General features: G+C 44.7%; 1 protein-coding gene across 1 annotated transcript in view; it reads left to right on the forward strand.

The window, feature by feature from the left end:
* Positions 1-1117: 1117 nt before the first annotated feature.
* LOC124595057 (cAMP-dependent protein kinase catalytic subunit 3-like) overlaps positions 1118-19671 on the forward strand; it is a 322287-nt gene continuing 303733 nt past the window's right edge. Inside the window, exon 1 of the mRNA XM_047133624.1 lies at positions 1118-1341. Within this exon, the coding sequence (XP_046989580.1) occupies positions 1188-1341 (154 nt within the window). The 5' untranslated portion in view covers positions 1118-1187. The remainder of the gene's footprint in view (positions 1342-19671) is intronic.

The following is a 19671-nucleotide window of genomic DNA, read 5'->3' on the forward strand; positions in this document are numbered from 1 at the left end:
TAACAGCGCGCGGAAAAAAACGAACACCTATGTTTTTCCGCGCGAGCTCTGTTTTTCCTTATTTTGTTATCACGATCGTTTCTCCCTATGTAGGTCAGAGTCAACAAAATATTTTCACATTCAGAGGAGAAAGTTTGTGACTGTCCCAACGAGAAGTACCTTTGTTTTAATGATGTCCACCACAAAGCCTGTATCATGTCCGTGACACTCTCTCCCCTGTATCTCGACAATACAAAACGTGCTGCCATTCTCTGAACATCCTCATGTACTCCTTTAATCCTATCTGGGAGGATTCCACAACGCACAGAAGTACTCCAAAAGAGGATGAACAAGTGTAGTGTAGGCAGTTTCCTTATTTCGTAGATCTGCCAATAGAACGAAGTCTTTGGTCCGCCCTCTCCACAATGTTTTCTATATGTTATTTCGAATATGAGTTGTAATTGTAATTCCTAGGTATTTAGGTGAATTTACGGCCTTTAGATGTGGTTGATAAACTGAAGTTTAACAGATTCCTTTAAGCACTCATGTGGATGACCTCGCTCTGGTTGCATTTGAGCGCTCGGATACTGCACACCTCCATGCAACAAATCACGGTTTTAACATTTTTTAAATAATTTATGGCACATTTTATATGACTGAATATTACAAACAGACTATCTAAGTAACATTTTAAACAAGTAAAAATTAGGTTAAAAACAATTTTACGCTGGTCTACTCCCTTGAAGCGATTTCTATTACCGTGAAGATTGGAACGCTTTGGCGTTTCCTTGCAGATAGTACTTGTCGCAACAAGGCCGCAACTTTGGACCTTAAATCTCAGTTGCCAACTAATTTAAATCAGACTATAAGTTAAATAACACCAGCGAGAATCAGTCGCCTTCTTGAATTATTTAGAGTATGGGATGGCTTGAAGAACTTTTTGCTGTGACTCGAGACATCAATGACCAGCGCTTTAGTGCGCTGCTTTGCACACGGCTGCCGAGCTCGCCGTGGTCAAGGTGCCAGCCGCGATGTAAACAAACAACGAGCGTCGCTAGTTTTCGAGAACGCCACTGGCCGCGCTGGCGGCGCAGCGCGCGCGAGCTGCGGCACCGGTGGGTGGCGGGCTTTCAGTGCTTGGCCGGTGTGCGGCGAGTGAGGTTTGTAGTCGGTTCTTTGGGGATGGTAGTTCGCGGACCGCTGCACTGATGGCCTCGTCCAAAGTGGCGCGTCTGCGCCAGCAGCAGGCGTCGGGCACCGCGTGCATCACCGGAAAGGAGCCTCTCATCTCTGCCGATGCCGGAGACTCCGACAGCGAAAAGGACCGCGGTCTTAAGGACTTTGACATCATCAAAACTATAGGTACGTTTGACAGCAGCCACACTAATCACAGCTAGCTCATCCATTATCTCTCACATTATGATTATTCAAAAACAATTTTCATACTTATGTTGTGTCATGTCATGTACTTAGAGTTTGTCTTGCGAGTTATTTGGTTTTCGCAGGGTGTCATTGTCCTGTGTAGAATGAAATGTTGCGCAACATAACAGGATTTGTCATTTGAAATGTCGTCAGAATTATTATTTTTTTCCTCTCTTACCTACCTAATCCATAAATCGGTGCTAAATTAAGCACAGAAATTAAGCAGTCAGTTCTCTTTGTTTTCATTAAACGACATAGACGTGGATTTGTCGTCGTTGGTGGTTTTTACATAAAGAATAAATAGTTTTTGAGGAAATCTCATTGTTGATGTTACAGAGCATTGTCACGGCGTGTTCGTGGCCTTAATACCGCAAATGTTTTTCTCGAGAGTGGAAACTTTCCGGAGGAAAATTAACACAAGACTGTGGTGTTGCGATTGCCTCCGTTATCCTGATGTGTCAAATCAGTTTCAAATGTGCCTTTTGAGACATTGTCTTCTTATGAAGTTGTATTTGCTTCAGTCTTGCAGACAGGATTTAGTAATTAGCTGACAACAGTTTTCACCTGTACTCTTTGAATATGTGTTTTCATTTGCGTTAGCTTACATGAAAGTAAATTTGCATTTAAGCATCATAATTAATTATAATCGCAATTCACGACGTATTTGTTTACGTAGGTGGTAATACATATACTTGTGCGACTACAGAACCACGTTCGTATTCTATTCATTAAAGAAGGGTTTTTCTCAACTTTTATATTTTCTCTCAAATTCACCTGGCTACTACACCGACCGGCAGCTGAAGCAGCGTTGAAGAAACTATAACATCGGCATTAGCGGGCAACGACCCATGTCTCTTTTAATAGGTAAACGTGGATTAACATAAAAAGTGAAGATCGGGAATCAGTGACCTCGATGACTAGGAACGTATGATGTAGAAATAGGCGGTGTTGAAGGATTTGATAAAGGCACATATTCATTATTGTCCATCTGCTTGTCTTAAATACTACTGGGAGGCTGGAACCTAACGCGGAGTCAGCGTTTTCGCTGTTTCTAAAATTTCTTTCCTGTCATCTGTTTTTTGGCGGGTGTTAGTGTTGCAGCGCTACGGCGACGTGCGGAAGTGGAAATGCGTAGCTGTCATCGGCGGAAGTTTGATAAGCTATGCCCGACCAAAGGATGATATGCGCTCGGTCGCAGTCTTTAGATATACCCTTGCAACAAGATGGTTTATTTAAGGGGGTCATTCCATCAGATAGGTGACACAGAGTTCGCACGTTATTAAAGCGAAAGGGTATTTTATAGCACTGGCATCTTTCGTTTTTCGAAGAGTATATTACCGGTATTCTCTCTGTGATTCTGTACGCTTGCAACTAAATGAAGAAACAGAGAAACAAAAGAATATCAATCTGTGGAGATAGCGTCACTAAAGGCCCAGTTACAGCCCAGCTGGAGAAATGAGTTCTTTTCTTGAAAGAACCATCAAGACATTACCTGAAATGAGTTACGGATACTATCTGCGCAACTACCTAAATACAACACTACGTTGTAAATAAATGCGTACATCCGTAATCACAATATTTACTAAAAAAAATAAGTATGTTAAGTATAATTTATCCTACCACATCTTCTGTCTTCTATATAAAATAACTCTTGCAATCGTGTTTAGTAATTGTAGTAGTTTCCACATTTTTAATCGATGTTACTGGGAACTGAGCCATCATTACCCGTAACATACCTTTTTTCCTACACCATAATATGCGTCACCAGTGCTGTGCCATTGCCAGTGTGTTTAAACTATTCACTATGGGAGATGTGGCACTATTGTTTCTATGATTTGCACCTTTCCTTAACCTCTCAGGCACGTTACATGTACGTAACATAGGTAAGTTAAATCAAATCACTAGAAACACCAGCTGTAGTATAAAAAGGATGTTCAAGAATTATTGAAATCTTTTCACACATACATAAGTTAAAAAAATCGTATTTCTAGTCGTACTAGCAAGCAGGTACACCACATGATCCCACTAGCAGTTAAAGAATATTAAGTTAGAATCGTAAACAATAGTTACTCACTCGTGGCCTAACTATAAAAAAAAAATATTGTGAGTTTATAATGAAAATATACAAAAGTGTTTTTAGTATCCATGGTAAAGCATGTACTTGTTTTGCAGTTGAAATTCGGGAATCATGCAAGTAATGTCAATTTTTGAATCACTTTATGAAACAGGAAGCAACATCTAGAAAAAATCTGATAAAATATATGCTGCAGTAATTTTGACTGGTTAAACACTAATGGCTGACTAAACTGCTGAAAATCCAAGCAGCGAATCATGTCTGGTGAAGAAGCGAACATAAGTGTTTGGCAGCAGATTGATCCATTCTCCAAAACCATTAAAAACCCACGAAAAGAAACATGTAGTAGCAGTCTCATATCCGCTACAGATTATTATTCGTATGTTCCTTCGAGAATAAATGGCAAGGTCAAAGCGATTTGCTGCTCGTGTTATTGCAGAAGATCGTGTCTTGACCATGGAAACAAAAGAATTTTGGTTTATTCCAGCATTGGGAGTTTCAAAAAAGTATCTGTAACAAGTTGTTAATAGTGGGACATCGTCGTTGTTCTATTGAATATACTGAATATATACAGAAGTAACTGTTGTTAAAATCATCTTGAACAAAAAAAGCGAGTTCTTCAATTCTGGAGTTCCCAGTCACATGCGACGAGACGCGTCGGTGCTGCCAGCGCCCAATATCCAAATTTAGGCATTACATTCGGCACACTGTACTCCGAAAGTAGTTATGATGTACTGGACTAGCATCTGGATAGGAGATTGCATACCTGTCAACCTGAGTCTGGCAGCTCAGATCAGGTGTGAGTTAGCACGGTAATTCGAGCTTGATGCACTGAACTAAAGATAATTTATTTTAGATGACTTTTCCTTTATTACCTACTTGATATCGGTAAGTGACGTCATACACCTTTCCCGAGAAATCTATTTCAGCATTTTAATTCTACAAGACTTACTATGCAAGGATTCGAAATTAAGATGCAATATTTTGGTAGGTTCCCGCTGCATTAGGGTTGAAGTTGATCGTATTAACGAAAGTAGTACAGGGAGAAGTGAGATGAAAGATGACATTACCGTATCAGCGACTGTGCTTATCAACCAGTGTTTTATTAATGAACAAGTTACGATCACCAAAGTAAATAAATTCGGACCTGGAAATTGAAGCCTCCAAAGATACTACAATCAGGAGTGCTGTGATATTTCGTTGTAGTTCTTCGGTTGACACTGGTGTCGCAGAAGTGACCGTTATTGGGAGATTCCGTGTTGCATATAGTTCGTGTACCGAGCTGAGCTGTTTGCTTCTATTACGCCATTAAATTACCGAGCTACAGAAAGAGGTAAATTTACATTACGCAACATGTAAACTTTCTAGTTTTCCTTTATTATGCTCAAAACTAGGAACCTTAGACATTTTGCGCGTTTTAAATATTTTATTACGTACCATTTTTAATTGTAGTCAATAAGTTTTATGTTCCTTCTCGTTTTTGTAGTCAACGGGGCTAAAAAGTTTAACATTTGCTTAATTGGGTAGGCAGTCCATGAGTAGGATGCTGCTGCTTTGTGATGTACAAACAGAAGTGTTCTTTTTGCATTAACAATTAAATTCCCTCCATTAGTCGCAAAACCAAGACGAAGCATTTGGAGAATTGTATTTTAGTTGAATTAAATTATTTCACATACGAGATTCGTAGGAAAATATATTGAGACTGCAATTCAGCCACGAAATTCGCAGTCGAGGAAGAAAATGATGGAGACCATACTCAGTTAACAAGAGAATGAGTAGATGCGATATTTACGCTAAAATGTAGTCTGGTTTGCAATATTCATACGTTAGAGGCTTGAGTTACGGATGACGTTGAGGCCCATGTATAATGCATGTAAAACATGAGGACGCTGTAGAGAAGAATGCATGATTGATGAGATATTATCGGTAGCAATTAAAAATTAAACGACGTACCGGCAAGTTGGAAGCCATTGGGGAAAAAAGCGTTAGCTGTAGGAAAGAGAGGAGGAAGAAATTTAATACTGTCCATCGACGACGAGGTCACAGACAGAGAATAAGCTGGCAATTATTCAAAAGCACGAAGTTTCCAGATAGCATTTCCAAGGAATGAGGCTCGCATACACTATAAGGTACTTTGGAACACCATCGATAACGAGAGAGTCGTACGGGGGTATGATCCACGCTCCTTCCGAATGAGTTAGGCGAAGAGCTGTTATATTATTACCGGAACTAACTGACCTGTTCGTAATGCCCAAAATCTTCTTTATCGCATTAATGTCTGAAGAATAACCAGTCTGCAGCAGCCGAATGCTTTTATTGACGTAAGGTATGGCAGTGGACAAGATCATTCAGATGACTGGATGCCTCCTAAGCCTACCAGGATGCGTTTCACAGTTTGATACTTTGCTCACTATTAGTCACGATGAAAAAGTGGTAATTTCCAAAAATGATTGCCTCTTGAAGTCGCGGGGTCCAAACGATACATATCGAACGTGCGATCCTAAATCGGTCACGCGACCCTGGTGGCGGGCGTTATGAGTGTTTCCGGTGGTCACTGCAGCAATGACAAAAGAAGACCGTTACAAAAATACTCATAATTGCAAAGGAGATGACTTACCTTACTCGTCGTCGGTGTTGTCGTCACGTGAAAGGCCATGTGATGTGTACGCTACGGGAAGAATTCCCTTTTTGCCATAAATTTGCTCTGGTATGTAACTTAGAGCAACTAAGGTAACGACGGAAAACATGAAAATGACGATCACAAATAATTGAACATAACGCCCGCCACCAGAGTCGCATGATCGATTTACAATCGCACGTTTGATATGTATCGTTTGGATCCCGCGACTTCGATAGGCAATCATTCTTGGAAATTACTGAAAACTTTCTCAGTAGGTTGAATGGAAACCTCAGTTTTCGTGTGACATGTGAGATATTAAAGCACGAAACTGTTTCAACCGCTGACAAGACAGGCGTATTTTAAAATAAGGAATTAGTTGTGAATTATCGTAAAGTTGGCCATTTCAACCCTAAGTGTCTTATTTATCACAGTTATCCGCTCATTTTTCGTTTTCGGTGTTTGCGTAGAATAGAAAAAAAAAGTTTGTCATTGATTCAATTGGTCTGTCTCTGTAGCTCAGAGGTGAGAATGTCTGGTTGCTATGCAGGGGACCCGGGTTCGTTTTCTGGTACTGCCAAGACTTTTTCCTTGGCGGATAGACTGGAACGGGGTGCACTCAAATGGATGGGGCCAGTTGAGAAGCTACTTGGATATGAAGTAGCAGCGGAAGGGCCTAGAACACCAGCAGTGGCTGGGAGAGCAGTGTGATGAGCCTTTGCGACTATACACCACGTCCAAATGCCGTCATTGGCAGGGGTGATACGGTGGTCAATCGGTCCCTATTTGCACGTCTGAGGTAGAACGTGAGGCATTGCCTTGCTTATGATACGTCTGCAGTGGGATAGATACCGCATAGTGATATTTAAAAAATTCAGGGAAGAAGGAAACGACAATTATGATGTGCGGTTAAAAGCAGCAAAGTTAATATTTGTAGTAGTTCAAATGGCTCTGAGCATTACGGGACTTAACATCTATGGTCATCAGTCCCCTAGAACTTAGAACTACTTAAACTTAACCAACCTAAGGACATCACACAACACCCAGCCATCACGAGGCAGAGAAAATCCCTGACCCCGCCGGGAATCGAACCCGGGCGTGAGAAGCGATTTGTAGTAGTATGAGTAGGTCTTTTCCTAGCGCGGTCACTTCATAGAGAACCTTACAAATTTTCAGGAACTTCTAAAACTACACTCCTGGAAATTGAAATAAGAACACCGTGAATTCATTGTCCCAGGAAGGGGAAACTTTATTGACCCATTCCTGGGGTCAGATACATCACATGATCACACCGACAGAACCACAGGCACATAGACACAGGCAACAGAGCATGCACAATGTCGGCACTAGTACAGTGTATATCCACCTTTCGCAGCAATGCAGGCTGCTATTCTCCCATGGAGACGATCGTAGAGATGCTGGATGTAGTCCTGTGGAACGGCTTGCCATGCCATTTCCACCTGGCGCCTCAGTTGGACCAGCGTTCGTGCTGGACGTGCAGACCGCGTGAGACGACGCTTCATCCAGTCCCAAACATGCTCAATGGGGGACAGACCCGGAGATCTTGCTGGCCAGGGTAGTTGACTTACACCTTCTAGAGCACGTTGGGTGGCACGGGATACATGCGGACGTGCATTGTCCTGTTGGAACAGCAAGTTCCCTTGCCGGTCTAGGAATGGTAGAGCGATGGGTTCGATGACGGTTTGGATGTACCGTGCACTATTCAGTGTCCCCTCGACGATCACCAGTGGTGTACGGCCAGTGTAGGAGATCGTTCCCCACACCATGATGCCGGGTGTTGGCCCTGTGTGCCTCGGTCGTATGCAGTCCTGATTGTGGCGCTCACCTGCACGGCGCCAAACACGCATACGACCATCATTGGCACCAAGGCAGAAGCGACTCTCATCGCTGAAGACGACACGTCTCCATTCGTCCCTCCATTCACGCCTGTCGCGACACCACTGGAGGCGGGCTGCACGATGTTGGGGCGTGAGCGGAAGACGGCCTAACGGTGTGCGGGACCGTAGCCCAGCTTCATGGAGACGGTTGCGAATGGTCCTCGCCGATACCCCAGGAGCAACAGTGTCCCTAATTTGCTGGGAAGTGGCGGTGCGGTCCCCTACGGCACTGCGTAGGATCCTACGGTCTTAGCGTGCATCCGTGCGTCGCTGCGGTCCGGTCCCAGGTCGACGGGCACGTGCACCTTCCGCCGACCACTGGCGACAACATCGATGTACTGTGGAGACCTCACGCCCCACGTGTTGAGCAATTCGGCGGTACGTCCACCCGGCCTCCCGCATGCCCATTATACGCCCTCGCTCAAAGTCCGTCAACTGCACATACGGTTCACGTCCACGCTGTCGCGGCATGCTACCAGTGTTAAAGACTGCGATGGAGCTCCGTATGGCACGGCAAACTGGCTGACACTGACGGCGGGGGTGCACAAATGCTGCGCAGCTAGCGCCATTCAACGGCCAACACCGCGGTTCCTGGTATGTCCGCTGTGCCGTGCGTGTGATCATTGCTTGTACAGCCCTCTCGCAGTGTCCGGAGCAAGTATGGTGGGTCTGACACACCGGTGTCAATGTGTTCTTTTTTCCATTTCCAGGAGTGTAGCTTGTGTATGATACGCATCAGAGAACATAGCAGAATACCAGGTGTGGAGAGGGGGGGGGGGGGTGATTATATGGATGTGAGCGGAACATGCAGCCAAGTGAATGGGTACAACGTGAACGAAGTAGGTTCTTTGTTGTATTGCAAGAAATAGGAAGAGATGAGACGTAATGCAGGGTGGATTACGTCATTAGGAAAGATGCAGGTACAACTTGAACATATATTGCTTGAAACCGTAATGCATGAAAAAGTCTAGGGAAGTAGCAGCAGATGTAAAATTGCTGATGGCGGCGGCGGCGGCGGTAGTGGTGGATGCTCTTAAGGCGGAATTCCTCTATTCTTGGAGAAATAAGCGATGCCTTGCTTTAAATATCTACATTGGATCGGGAATCGAATCGTAACACTCGACCGTCTCGAATGCTTACAGGTCTAAAATTTGCTTCTGGTTGACGCCCATCCATTACAAACTCAGCAGAAGGCATCTCAGGACGTCAAGGAACTAGCGTCCCAGCGAATATTTTAGCTACGATGTTACTTTAAGGAAATTATTGTACGGTAGGTAGAATTGAAGGTTTGGATCAGAGTGTGTACTCTGGTAGAACCATTTGGTTAGCATTGCCGGGAAAGGCTAGGACTGGGTTTCAGTCCTGCCGCGATAAGGGTTCTAAGACTGTCATAATCGAGAGTACAATTTTCCCATAATACTGTTTCTTGTCGTAAAGGTTAGAGATGACAAGAAGTTATGACAATGTTTTTAAGTCATATCTGGTCCTCAGTTTTGGCGAGTTCTTTAGATTGTCGAAATTTTGTGTCAATCGTGTAAAGTTCAGTACCGTTATGTGCGAGAAGTACGTATAAGGATGTTTTTTGTTATTGCTGTTCATTTATATGGCTTTGGCTGGAATCCTTTGCCGCCAGAAATGTTGTGTTTATCGAAAAAAATGAGTGATGTAACTATTAGAACTTTTATACAACACTTAGCTAGTCATCGTTAAGCCTACTTGAAACAACATTTTCTAACAAACCGAGCAAGACAGAGCCAGAGGAAAATTCTGGAGAACTGACTTCAACATTTCTTCCTGCCATCCAGATTTAAATTTTTCGCACATTTGCTGAATCTTTGTCAGGTGTCAGGAAGGTTTCTTTGAAAAGAGATGTCCTTCTCCAGCTTCGTTCTATCCGAACCTGACTTCCCTCTCTAATGCCCTGCGATTTTACCTTACGTTGCTACACATGTACCTGGACGCCTGACAAGCATGCCTGATAAGTCGTTTTGTGCGAGTGTGTTGAAAACTCCTTCGCCTCCACACGGTGCATGCATCAGTTTGTTCTTGATGTATGTGGAGCTCAGGCGACAAGGACTGGCTCGTTTTAGCCGGCTTTGGCGCGGTGATTTTAGAAAAGAGGAAACTTTGTATGTGGGATAAAAACATTAACTGAACTGAAAACATATTATCATAGTAAATTACCCTGAACTTAAGAAATATCCACACGAATTGTACGCTTATTTTAAGAAGAATAGAGGACAATATTCGAAGCTCCAATTATTCGCAACACCTATCGAAAATCGGGAACTAATCACTATAGAAACTGTAGTGTTACAACAATATTTTGATTTCCCAACTGCTGGAGAGAGTAAAGACTGCATAATGTGCACCTGCACTCACCTGTAACTTGTGAGTGTTGCCTTACATACTTCATCTCATCGGACATATTTATTTTTTATTTCTTTCATTCTGTGAACAGTTTTCTGCGAATATATCTTTTTAACGACCTGTTCGTTTGTCATAGGACCAGCTGTTTTGTATTTTGTTATATGTATAGCGACTGCGAAACCAGTCTTTGTCTTAGCGTGATGGGCTTTATATTTAACACTCGGGAAACACGGGTAACTGTGGTATAATACAATACTTTCCCAGCAATTTGCTACAGATTTGCTTTATGTTGCAGTGCCGTTACAAAGACTGCCTCACCACTGGCCTTTGCTTGTACAAGCCTGCACGTTGACGATACACAGTCTCCACCGCATCGAGTTTGATATGCTTATACGAGCATAAATGAAGCAATACGGATCATATATCAGGCTACTGGAACAGTCCGAATGCTTCAGTAAAATTACCATACAAACAGTCGTGAATACTTGCTAAGAGTGCTTTGTCATACAGGCTTGTCAATTTTGCAGTTAACTCGTTTGTCTTTGTAGCTGTGTCGCTCAAGTGCCTATGGCAAACATCTTTCTCAGACTGCAATCACGGGTCACACTTACTCGGCAAGAATCCCATTCGGCCTGTTCATGGCATGTAATCCTTGTAAGAGTCTGCGAACATTGTCACTGGCTAACGCAGTTTTCCGTCCTGGTCGCTTTTTTATTTTACATATTTTGTTTTTATGCATCTTAACGAAAAGTAAAACGAGGATACTGGAATGTAGTCGAATTAAATCGGGTGATGCTGAGAGAATTAGATTAGGAAATGAAGCACTTAAAGTAGTAAATGAGTTTTGCTATTTGGGGAGCAAAATAACTGATGTTGACCGAAGTAGAGAGGATGTAAAATGTAGACTGGCAATGGCAAGGAAAGCGTTTCTGAAGAAGAGAAATTTATCATTGAGTATAGATTTAAGTGTCAGGAAGACGTTTCTGAAATAATTTGCTTGGAGAGTGGCCATGTGTGGAAGTGATACATGGACGATAAATAGTTTGGACAAAAAGAAGATAGTTTTCGAAATGTGGTGCTACAGAAGAATGCTGAAGATTAGATGGGTAGATCACATAACTAATGAGGAGGTATTGAATAGAATTGGGGAGAAGAGGCGTTTGTGGCACCACTTGACTAGAAGAAGGGATCGGTTGGTAGGACATGTTCTGAGGCATCAAGGGATCACCAATTTAGTATTGGAGGGCAGCATGGAGGGTAAAAATCGTAGAGGGAGACCAGGAGATGAATACACTAAGCAGATTCAGGATGATGTAGGTTGCAGTAGGTACTGGGAGATGAAGAAGCTTGCACAGGACAGAGTAGCATGGAGAGCTGCATCAAACCAGTCTCTGGATTGAAGACGAAAACGACAACAACAACACACCTTAACGCATTTCAGATTAAGCCGTCATCAGACTGGCCAGTCCTACTAGGGCAATTCCGTCTTTGATCGCCGGCCGGAGTGGCTGTGCGGTTCTAGGCGCTACAGTCTGGAGCCGAACGACCGCTACAGTCGGAGGTTCGAATCCTGCCTCGGGCATGGATGTGTGTGATGTCCTTAGGTTAGTTAGGTTTAATTAGTTCTAGGCGACTGATGACCACAGAAGTTAAGTCGCATGGTGCTCAGAGCCATTTGAACCATTTTTGAACCGACTTTGATTTTCCGTAGTTTGCTAATTGGTTGCAGATGTATGCCAGTTTACCTCTTCCGACTAGGCCACTGCCGTTTATCTCCCCTCTCCTTGCCTGACAGTTATGCTCCGTGTCAGTGTCGATGAGACGTTAAACTAACTTCTTTCCTATCTGTGTAGCCATGCACCAAGATGAAATGGCTCTTTATCGCTCTCAGCCTCAGAGACTGCATCCTGCGCATAAACGTTTCACTCTCTCCCTTCTCTGGAATAAAAGAATCTTAGTGCGTGCCCGTATCATTCGCTTTAACACTCAGTTTAATGTCAAAGGGCCGACTGAAGGTGCCTCGCGCAGGCTTTTCATTATTCCCGCCCGTTTCCATTCGCTGTACGTCTCCGCTGAATCGACTGCTTTAACGCGTCGACACGGGCTCACATTGCAGCGTGTCTTTACGGCAGTACTTGAGCTGATAATGAAAGGGAACAAACGCCGCACATAGAAGCGCGCCCGAGTGAAACCGCGGTCGTTGCTTTCGCCAGTGTCCCGATGACCTCGTTACCCCACCGACGGTGCAGGGCTGTAGCGGCTAACGATGACTATTCAGAGGAAGAGAAGAGGCGCCGGCTATTTGGACCCGCCTCGCGCCGGCTGGAAGGCGAGGTTCGGCGTCCGAAGCGCCAGGTGGCAGGTTGCGGAGGACACGCGGCGCGGGTTTCTCCGGTGTTAATTGTGGGCCGGTCCATAAAAAAGTGAGAGCGCCTGCGGTCTGGCTGCTGCTTCACGTTTCCTGCCGCTCGAGCTCCTACCTGCTGTCCCGAGAGGCCGCGCACAAACCACACTCCCATATTTAGAACGAGGCGTATCCGAAAAGTAAGGGCCATTCCACCACCAAAACTACTATATTCATTAGATAAAGCCTTCGGTGGTGCTCTTAGTTTTCTACAAACACGAAGTAGGCAAAGTTAAGGAATTCTGCTACGTTGGGAGGAAAAACTGCTCTGTATAATACATGTAGTATCCAGATGTTTGCTTTTAAACTCCTGTGTCGTACACAGGGTCTCACAAAAAGGTACGGCCAAACTTTCAGGAAACATTCCTCACACACACAGAAAGAAAATATGTTATGTGGACATGTGTCCGGAAACGCTTACTTTCCATGTTGGAGCTCATTTTATTACTTCTCTTCAAATCACATTAATCATGGAATGGAAACACACAGCAACAGAACGTACCAGCGTGACTTCAAACACTTTGTTACAGGAAATGTTCAAAATGTCCTCCGTTAGCGAGGATACATGCATCCACCCTCCGTCGCATGGAATCCCTGATGCGCTGATGCTGCACTGGAGAATAGCGTATTGTATCACAGCCGTCCACAATACGAGCACGAAGAGTCTCTACATTTGGTACCGTGGTTGCGTAGACAAGAGCTTTCAAATGCCCCCATAAATGAGTCAAGAGGGTTGAGGTCAGGAGAGCGTGGAGGCCATGGAATTGGTCCGCCTCTACCAATCCATCGGTCACCGAATGTGTTGTTGAGAAGCGTACGAACACTTCGACTGAAATGTGCAGGAGCTCCATCGTGCATGAACCACATGTTGTGTCGTACTTGTAAAGGCACATGTTCTAGCAGCACAGGTAGAGTATCCCGTATGAAATCACGATAACGTGCTCCATTGAGCGTAAGTGGAAGAACATGGGGCCCAATCGAGACATCACCAACAATGCCTGCCAAAACGTTCACAGAAAATCTGTGTTGATGACGTGATTGCACAATTGCGTGTGGATTCTCGTCAGCCCACACGTGTTGATTGTGAAAATTTACAATTTGATCACGTTGGAATGAAGCCTCATCCGTAAAGAGAACATTTGCACTGAAATGAGGATTGACAAAGTGTTGGATGAACCATTCGCAGAAGTGTACCCGCGGATTTTTTTTTTTTTTTTTAAGAGAAGGTGGAGCCCCTCCACGCCCACACCGGCATGATGGTCAACACAAAAGGTCTACTGCCATCTCTGCATAAGGGTTAGTATTCACTAATGTGAGGTGTCGCAGGATGTGGGTACTGCGATGTTTGCGTACGTCTGGTTAGGATTAACCATTAATACGTGCTCATCTGGAGATAGATTGGTCGAAATCTGACGAAGGGTAGCGGTTTGAAGGGCAGAGGAAAAAAAGTGCCAAGGCAAGAGCCAAGGGAAAAAAACCTCTGCGAAAGTTAGGTCGGGTGGTAAGAGCAGTAGCGGTTGTCTTGCTGCCTGCGATAGGTTGTGCAAGGATAGGCTTTGTTAGTAGTGGGTATCATGCATGTCGATACCTTGACGTTGTGCGTTTGAGATGCTCGGCGGCTGGCGCTGGGTGCTGGTGCAGAGTCCTCGTTCAGCGGCAGCAACCTGCAACAGTTAGGTTTGTTATCGATCTTGTGTCCGATAGGTCATATACAGGAGGCACAGTGTGACAGAATGTTGGCAGATTGTTTGTGCGTCTGTGGGCGAGCTCGTCGGTGTCCCTACTGTGGCCTGTTGGTCGGCTCTAAGAGCAGCTGGTAGTTGCCAGTCAGTGTTGCTGATATGCAGGGACTTGCCGACGTTTGTCGCTGTTTGCGTATGTTAGTTTACCACAGGTGGCTATGCCCTAGCTAGCAGTGTCTTTGGCCGCTTGTGGTTGTGATCGTAGTTTCCCAGAGTGAGGATGAAAGGATTGTTAGAGTGTCTCGAGTTCCTGTATAGTCGTGTGGCGTGTTTTTTGAATACTTCCTTGAGGGTATCAAGGCGGTATTCATGGTGAAGATCCACGGTGCGTGTGTAGCGTGGAGCGTTGCTAATGATTCGTAGCACCTTGTTCTGTATGATCTGCAGGCGGCGCAGTCGTGTAGGAGCTGCATATCCCCAGACGGGAGCTGTGTACGTCATCAGAGGTCTAATCAGTGTCATGTATATGAACCTTGACACCCTCCTATTCAGTGTGCTTTCCCTGTTGAGAATTGGGTAGAGCTGTTTGAGCCTCGCGTGCGCTCGGTTGGCAACGTATTCGATGTGGTCCCCCCATGTAAGTTTCCGGTCCAGCCAGACACCAAGGTACCTGACTTTCTCTCGGAAACGTATTGGGCGTGTATGTAGTGTTATTGGTCTACAGTGTTGGTGTTTGCGCAGTAGTTTCGGTCTGCGTGTGAACAGAACTGCTTCGCACTTGTCGACGTTTACTTTAACACGCCATCGCTCCAACCAAGGCTCAGCTGTTCTGAGTGCTGTCTGTATTCGTGAATTGATGTTCGGCGGTTTCCAGTCTTGCGCGAGGTTGGCTGTGTCATCCGCGTAGACGGCTAACGTCGTGTTTTGTGTCGCTGGGAAGTCATTAATGTACAGGTTAAACAAGATGGGCCCTAGGATGCTCCCTTGGGGTACTCCAGCTTGGATACCATGTTGTGTTGATTGTTTATCCTGCACGTTAGTGTTGAAACATCTGTTCGTGAGATATGAGTGCATGAGACGTAAGAGTCCGTCCGGGAAACGAGCTTCGCTTAGTTTCCGTATGAGTCCGTTGTGCCAGAGACGATCGAAAGCCTTTTCGATGTCTAGGAACACGGCCCCTGTGGCTTTGTTCATGTTGTAACCGTGTGTTATATGTTCGACTACGCGGAGGAGTTGTCGAGTGGTGATTCCTAAAGCCGAATTGCTCCGGTCTTAGGATGTCGTTGGCGTGCAATGCCTAGTGATACGTTTTAGTATTACCTTCTCAACAATCTTGCTGAGCGAACACAGCAGACTTATGGGTCTGTAATTTTGTGAGAGGAAGTGGTCTTTCCCTGGCTTCCTGAACATCAGGACCTTGGCCGCCTTCCAAAAGTCAGGAAAGTATTGGTGTGTCAGGATGGCATTCGTTAAGTGTGTGAGGTATTCTACGGCTTTATCCGTGAACTCCTGGAGGACACGGTTTTGAATGCCATCAGGCCCAGGGGCTTTTCTAGGGTTGGTGTGCTTGATAGCCCATGTGATCTCATTTGTGCTAGTACGTCTTATTTCATTGCGCGAGGGCTGGGCTACAAGTCGTGTAACCTCCTGTTCCGTTTCAAGTGTGAATGCTGGGTCTGAAGGAACCAGATTCGGCATGAAGGACGCTGCAAGTGTTGTGGCCATAAGCTCTGCCTTTTCCGTCGCGGAATAGGCCGGGCCGTCTGGTCCTTGTAACGTGGGAATGTAATGTTTCTCCCTGGTGAAGTGTCTGGCCAGCTGCCACACGCCCGGACGTGTGGTATCCAGCCCAGCGAGTTTCTGTCCCCATTGCTCGTTTCTGAATGTTTTTATTTTATTCCGTATTATGCCCTGGAGTCTGTTGACGTGCAGTTTATAGAACGGGCGCCTGGTACGCTGCCAGTATCTCGTGAGGCGGTTCCTCATTGAGGTAAGGCCCAGGATTTCCTGGGGCAGGGCCGTCGAGTGTTGTCTTGGTGTTGTAAATGGAATGGCGTCAGTCATTGCGTCTTGGACGGCAGTTGTGAGAGCCTCCACAGCCTCATCGATTTGCTGTGTATTGTACCCGTGGAGGCCAATCAGCTGCTGATAGTGTCTGCACATGCTGTACACGGTACGGAAACAACTGGTTCTCCCGTAGCACTCTCCATACAGTGACGTGGTCAGCGTTACCTTGTACAGTAGCAACTTCTCTGATGCTGACATTAGGGATACCGTCAACTGCACGAAGAATTGCCTCGTCCATTGCAGGTGTCCTCGTCGTTCTAGGTCTTCCCCAGTCGCAAGTCATAGGCTGGAATGTTCCGTGCTCCCTAAGACGCCGATCAATTGCTTCGAACGTCTTCTTGTCGGGACACCTTCGTTCTGGAAATCTGTCTCGATGCAAACGTACCGCACCACGGCTATTGCCCCGTGCTAATCCATACATCAAATGGGCATCTGCTAGCTCCGCATTTGTAAACATTGCACTGACTGCAAAACCACGTTCGTGATGAATACTAATCTGTTGATGCTACGTACTGATGTGCTTGATGCTAGTACTTTAGAGCAATGAGTCGCATGTCAACACGAGCACCGAAGTCAACATTACCTTCCTTCATTTGGGCCAACTGCCGGTGAATCGAGGAAGTACAATACATGCTGATGAAACTAAAATGAGCTCTAACATGGAAACTAAGCGTTTCCGGACACATGTCCACATAACATCTTTTCTTTATTTGTGTGTGAGGAATGTTTCCTGAAAGTTTGGCCGTACCTTTTTGTAACACCATTTATTTACGAGGGTAATCCCAAAAGTAAGGCCTCCTATTTTTTTATAAGTACATAGACCTGTTTATTTCTACAGTGGTTTACATCAGTTTACAGCTTGAACATTTAGCTATTTTTCGTCATAATCAACATTTCTGTCGATGCATTTTTGTAGATGCTGCGACAGTTTTTGTATGCCCATGTCATACAACCTCGCCGCCATTCTGTTCAGAAAGTTGTGAACCTCTTCTTTCACCTTGTCGTCGGAGCTGAATCGCTTTCCGGCCAAATGTTCTTTTAACCTAGGGAACAGGTGATAGTCACTGGGCGCCAAATCAGGACTATAGGCTGAGTGGGTGACTGTTCCACTGAAACTGTTGCAGGAGAGCTACGGTTTGCCGAGCGATGTGTGGGCGAGCGTTGTCATGGAGAGTGTGTACGCCCTTGCTCAACATTCCTCTTCTCCGGTTCTGAATTGCCCGTTTAAGTGTTTTCAGAGTCTCACAGTACCTGTCAGCGTTAATTGTGGTCCCAGCGATCCAGGTGTGTCCACCCTATGATGGCTTGTACGCTGTTGGACACTTTCAATGGAAGGTCTGGAAGTATGTGGAGGATCAGGGGCTCATTCGTCTGCAAGAGCCGAAATTGGAGAAGGTAGTAGCTTAGGACACTGTCGTCTGAAACGAAGTCTTTCCAAACGTATTGCACTGCGTTCAGGTCAGGACTTAGGGGTTTCTATTAGAGTTCAAGAATGTTATTGTTGACAAACCAATTCCTCAAAATTGCTGCTTTACTACAGGTTGCACTGCCATGCTGATAAATTCCGTCATCCTCTCCGTATTGGTCCTCTACTGTAAGCAGTTACCATGCTCTAAAATGTCTTAATATCCTTCCACATTTAGCGATTTTTTTTCCGCAAAGAGGGAGCACGCCCTAACCACGAAAAAAAAAGAACCATTCGGGAACGCCACCTTCTCTGTACTGTACTACAGTAGACTTATTTTCGTGTCGAACGATCACTTCAGATACCGTTCGAATAGTAAAAATGGCAGCATTAAGTTTTTGAACAAGATCCTGAACGTGAGCTTCCCACGGCAGTTTAGTATGTATCTGAACCCCTGGAAATTTGCACTGTTCAGTTTCACTAATCATATTCCGATTCTGTGAAATTAAAACTTTGGGTTTTGTTGAATTGTGCGTTAAAAACTGCTCTATCAGCATTTCCGGTATATTATCCACATTTTACAGCAACGTTTGAGGTCTAGACATCATTGTCTAATCTTTCCTACCCTCACTGCTATAGTCTTCCTGATCAATTTGAGCAACTGTAGATGGCTTCGCTCATAAAATTTTAATTACTGCGCGTGCTTCACAGCTGGTGGGAGCATGTGTTGTCCAGGCCATCATTTGTTTCCACCCATAGCCAAACGGGCACTGAATCGAAACTATGACTTAACGTGGATTTAGATGTCTCTGTATAGAAGTGAATGTATTTTTACTGAGCTGTTGGCAGTATGATTCCATATATTCAAGCGAAATAAAAAAAATCGGTGATCGGCGATGCATTCGTGCAATTTTGCTGTTAGCTGCCAACATTTGAAAATAAGCAAATAGCCATTACTCCTGAAAACACCATACAGACTAATGTATAAGATTTGTTTCTTTCATAGTTGTCGTGGTCAGCAGTGGTTGTGAAATACTCGATTGGATTTAAGTTACTATTTTCCCGTCGCTGGTGGCTACGTTTGCTTTCAGTACGTCAGTTCAAGGCGGGGTCTGTGTACTTGGGTGAATGTCGCCCTCTCTTAAAGCTGGTCTGCGAGTTCGTGTCTTGCGTTCTTGGGATCATATTTTGTAAAATTTACTGTAGAGCGCGGTGCTCTAGAGGAAGATGAAATGGCTTTTCACAACATTTTCCAGACGCATGTTGATGCCTGTTTTCCAATGTTTTTTACTGTTTTTTGAAACTCAAATTATCTCCTTCCATTACAAAGATGTGGTATTGAAACACACAAGTTTACATGCAGTCTGATTACCACATAAAGTGCGCATCGACTGATTGGAGGAGAGATTGACGTAAGGCACTTTGAACTGCGGTGGGAAGCAGTGCTTGGCATAGACACCATTCTCCATCCAGTAATGAGCTTTTTAAACATTTTCTCCACTATTCGGCACTTGGAACAAGTTCAAGGACATGTAACACAAAACCGGGAACACAATAGCACTGCAAACGGGTTTTGTGAAAAAATGGCATTTAGAACGTTGATATTTTTACTCTTATTATGTAGATGTACGTCAGACCCATTGCCACACTGCTCATGATGAATTTCAGCCTCATTATTTTCTTCTGCATTGGGAAACGGAATCACGCCTATGATTCGTCAGCGGCGAGTTTTATTTTGTAGTGGTTAGCGTCG

This window comes from Schistocerca americana, chromosome 2 (assembly GCF_021461395.2).
Source record: "Schistocerca americana isolate TAMUIC-IGC-003095 chromosome 2, iqSchAmer2.1, whole genome shotgun sequence".
In the NCBI taxonomy this organism is placed as follows: domain Eukaryota; kingdom Metazoa; phylum Arthropoda; class Insecta; order Orthoptera; family Acrididae; genus Schistocerca; species Schistocerca americana.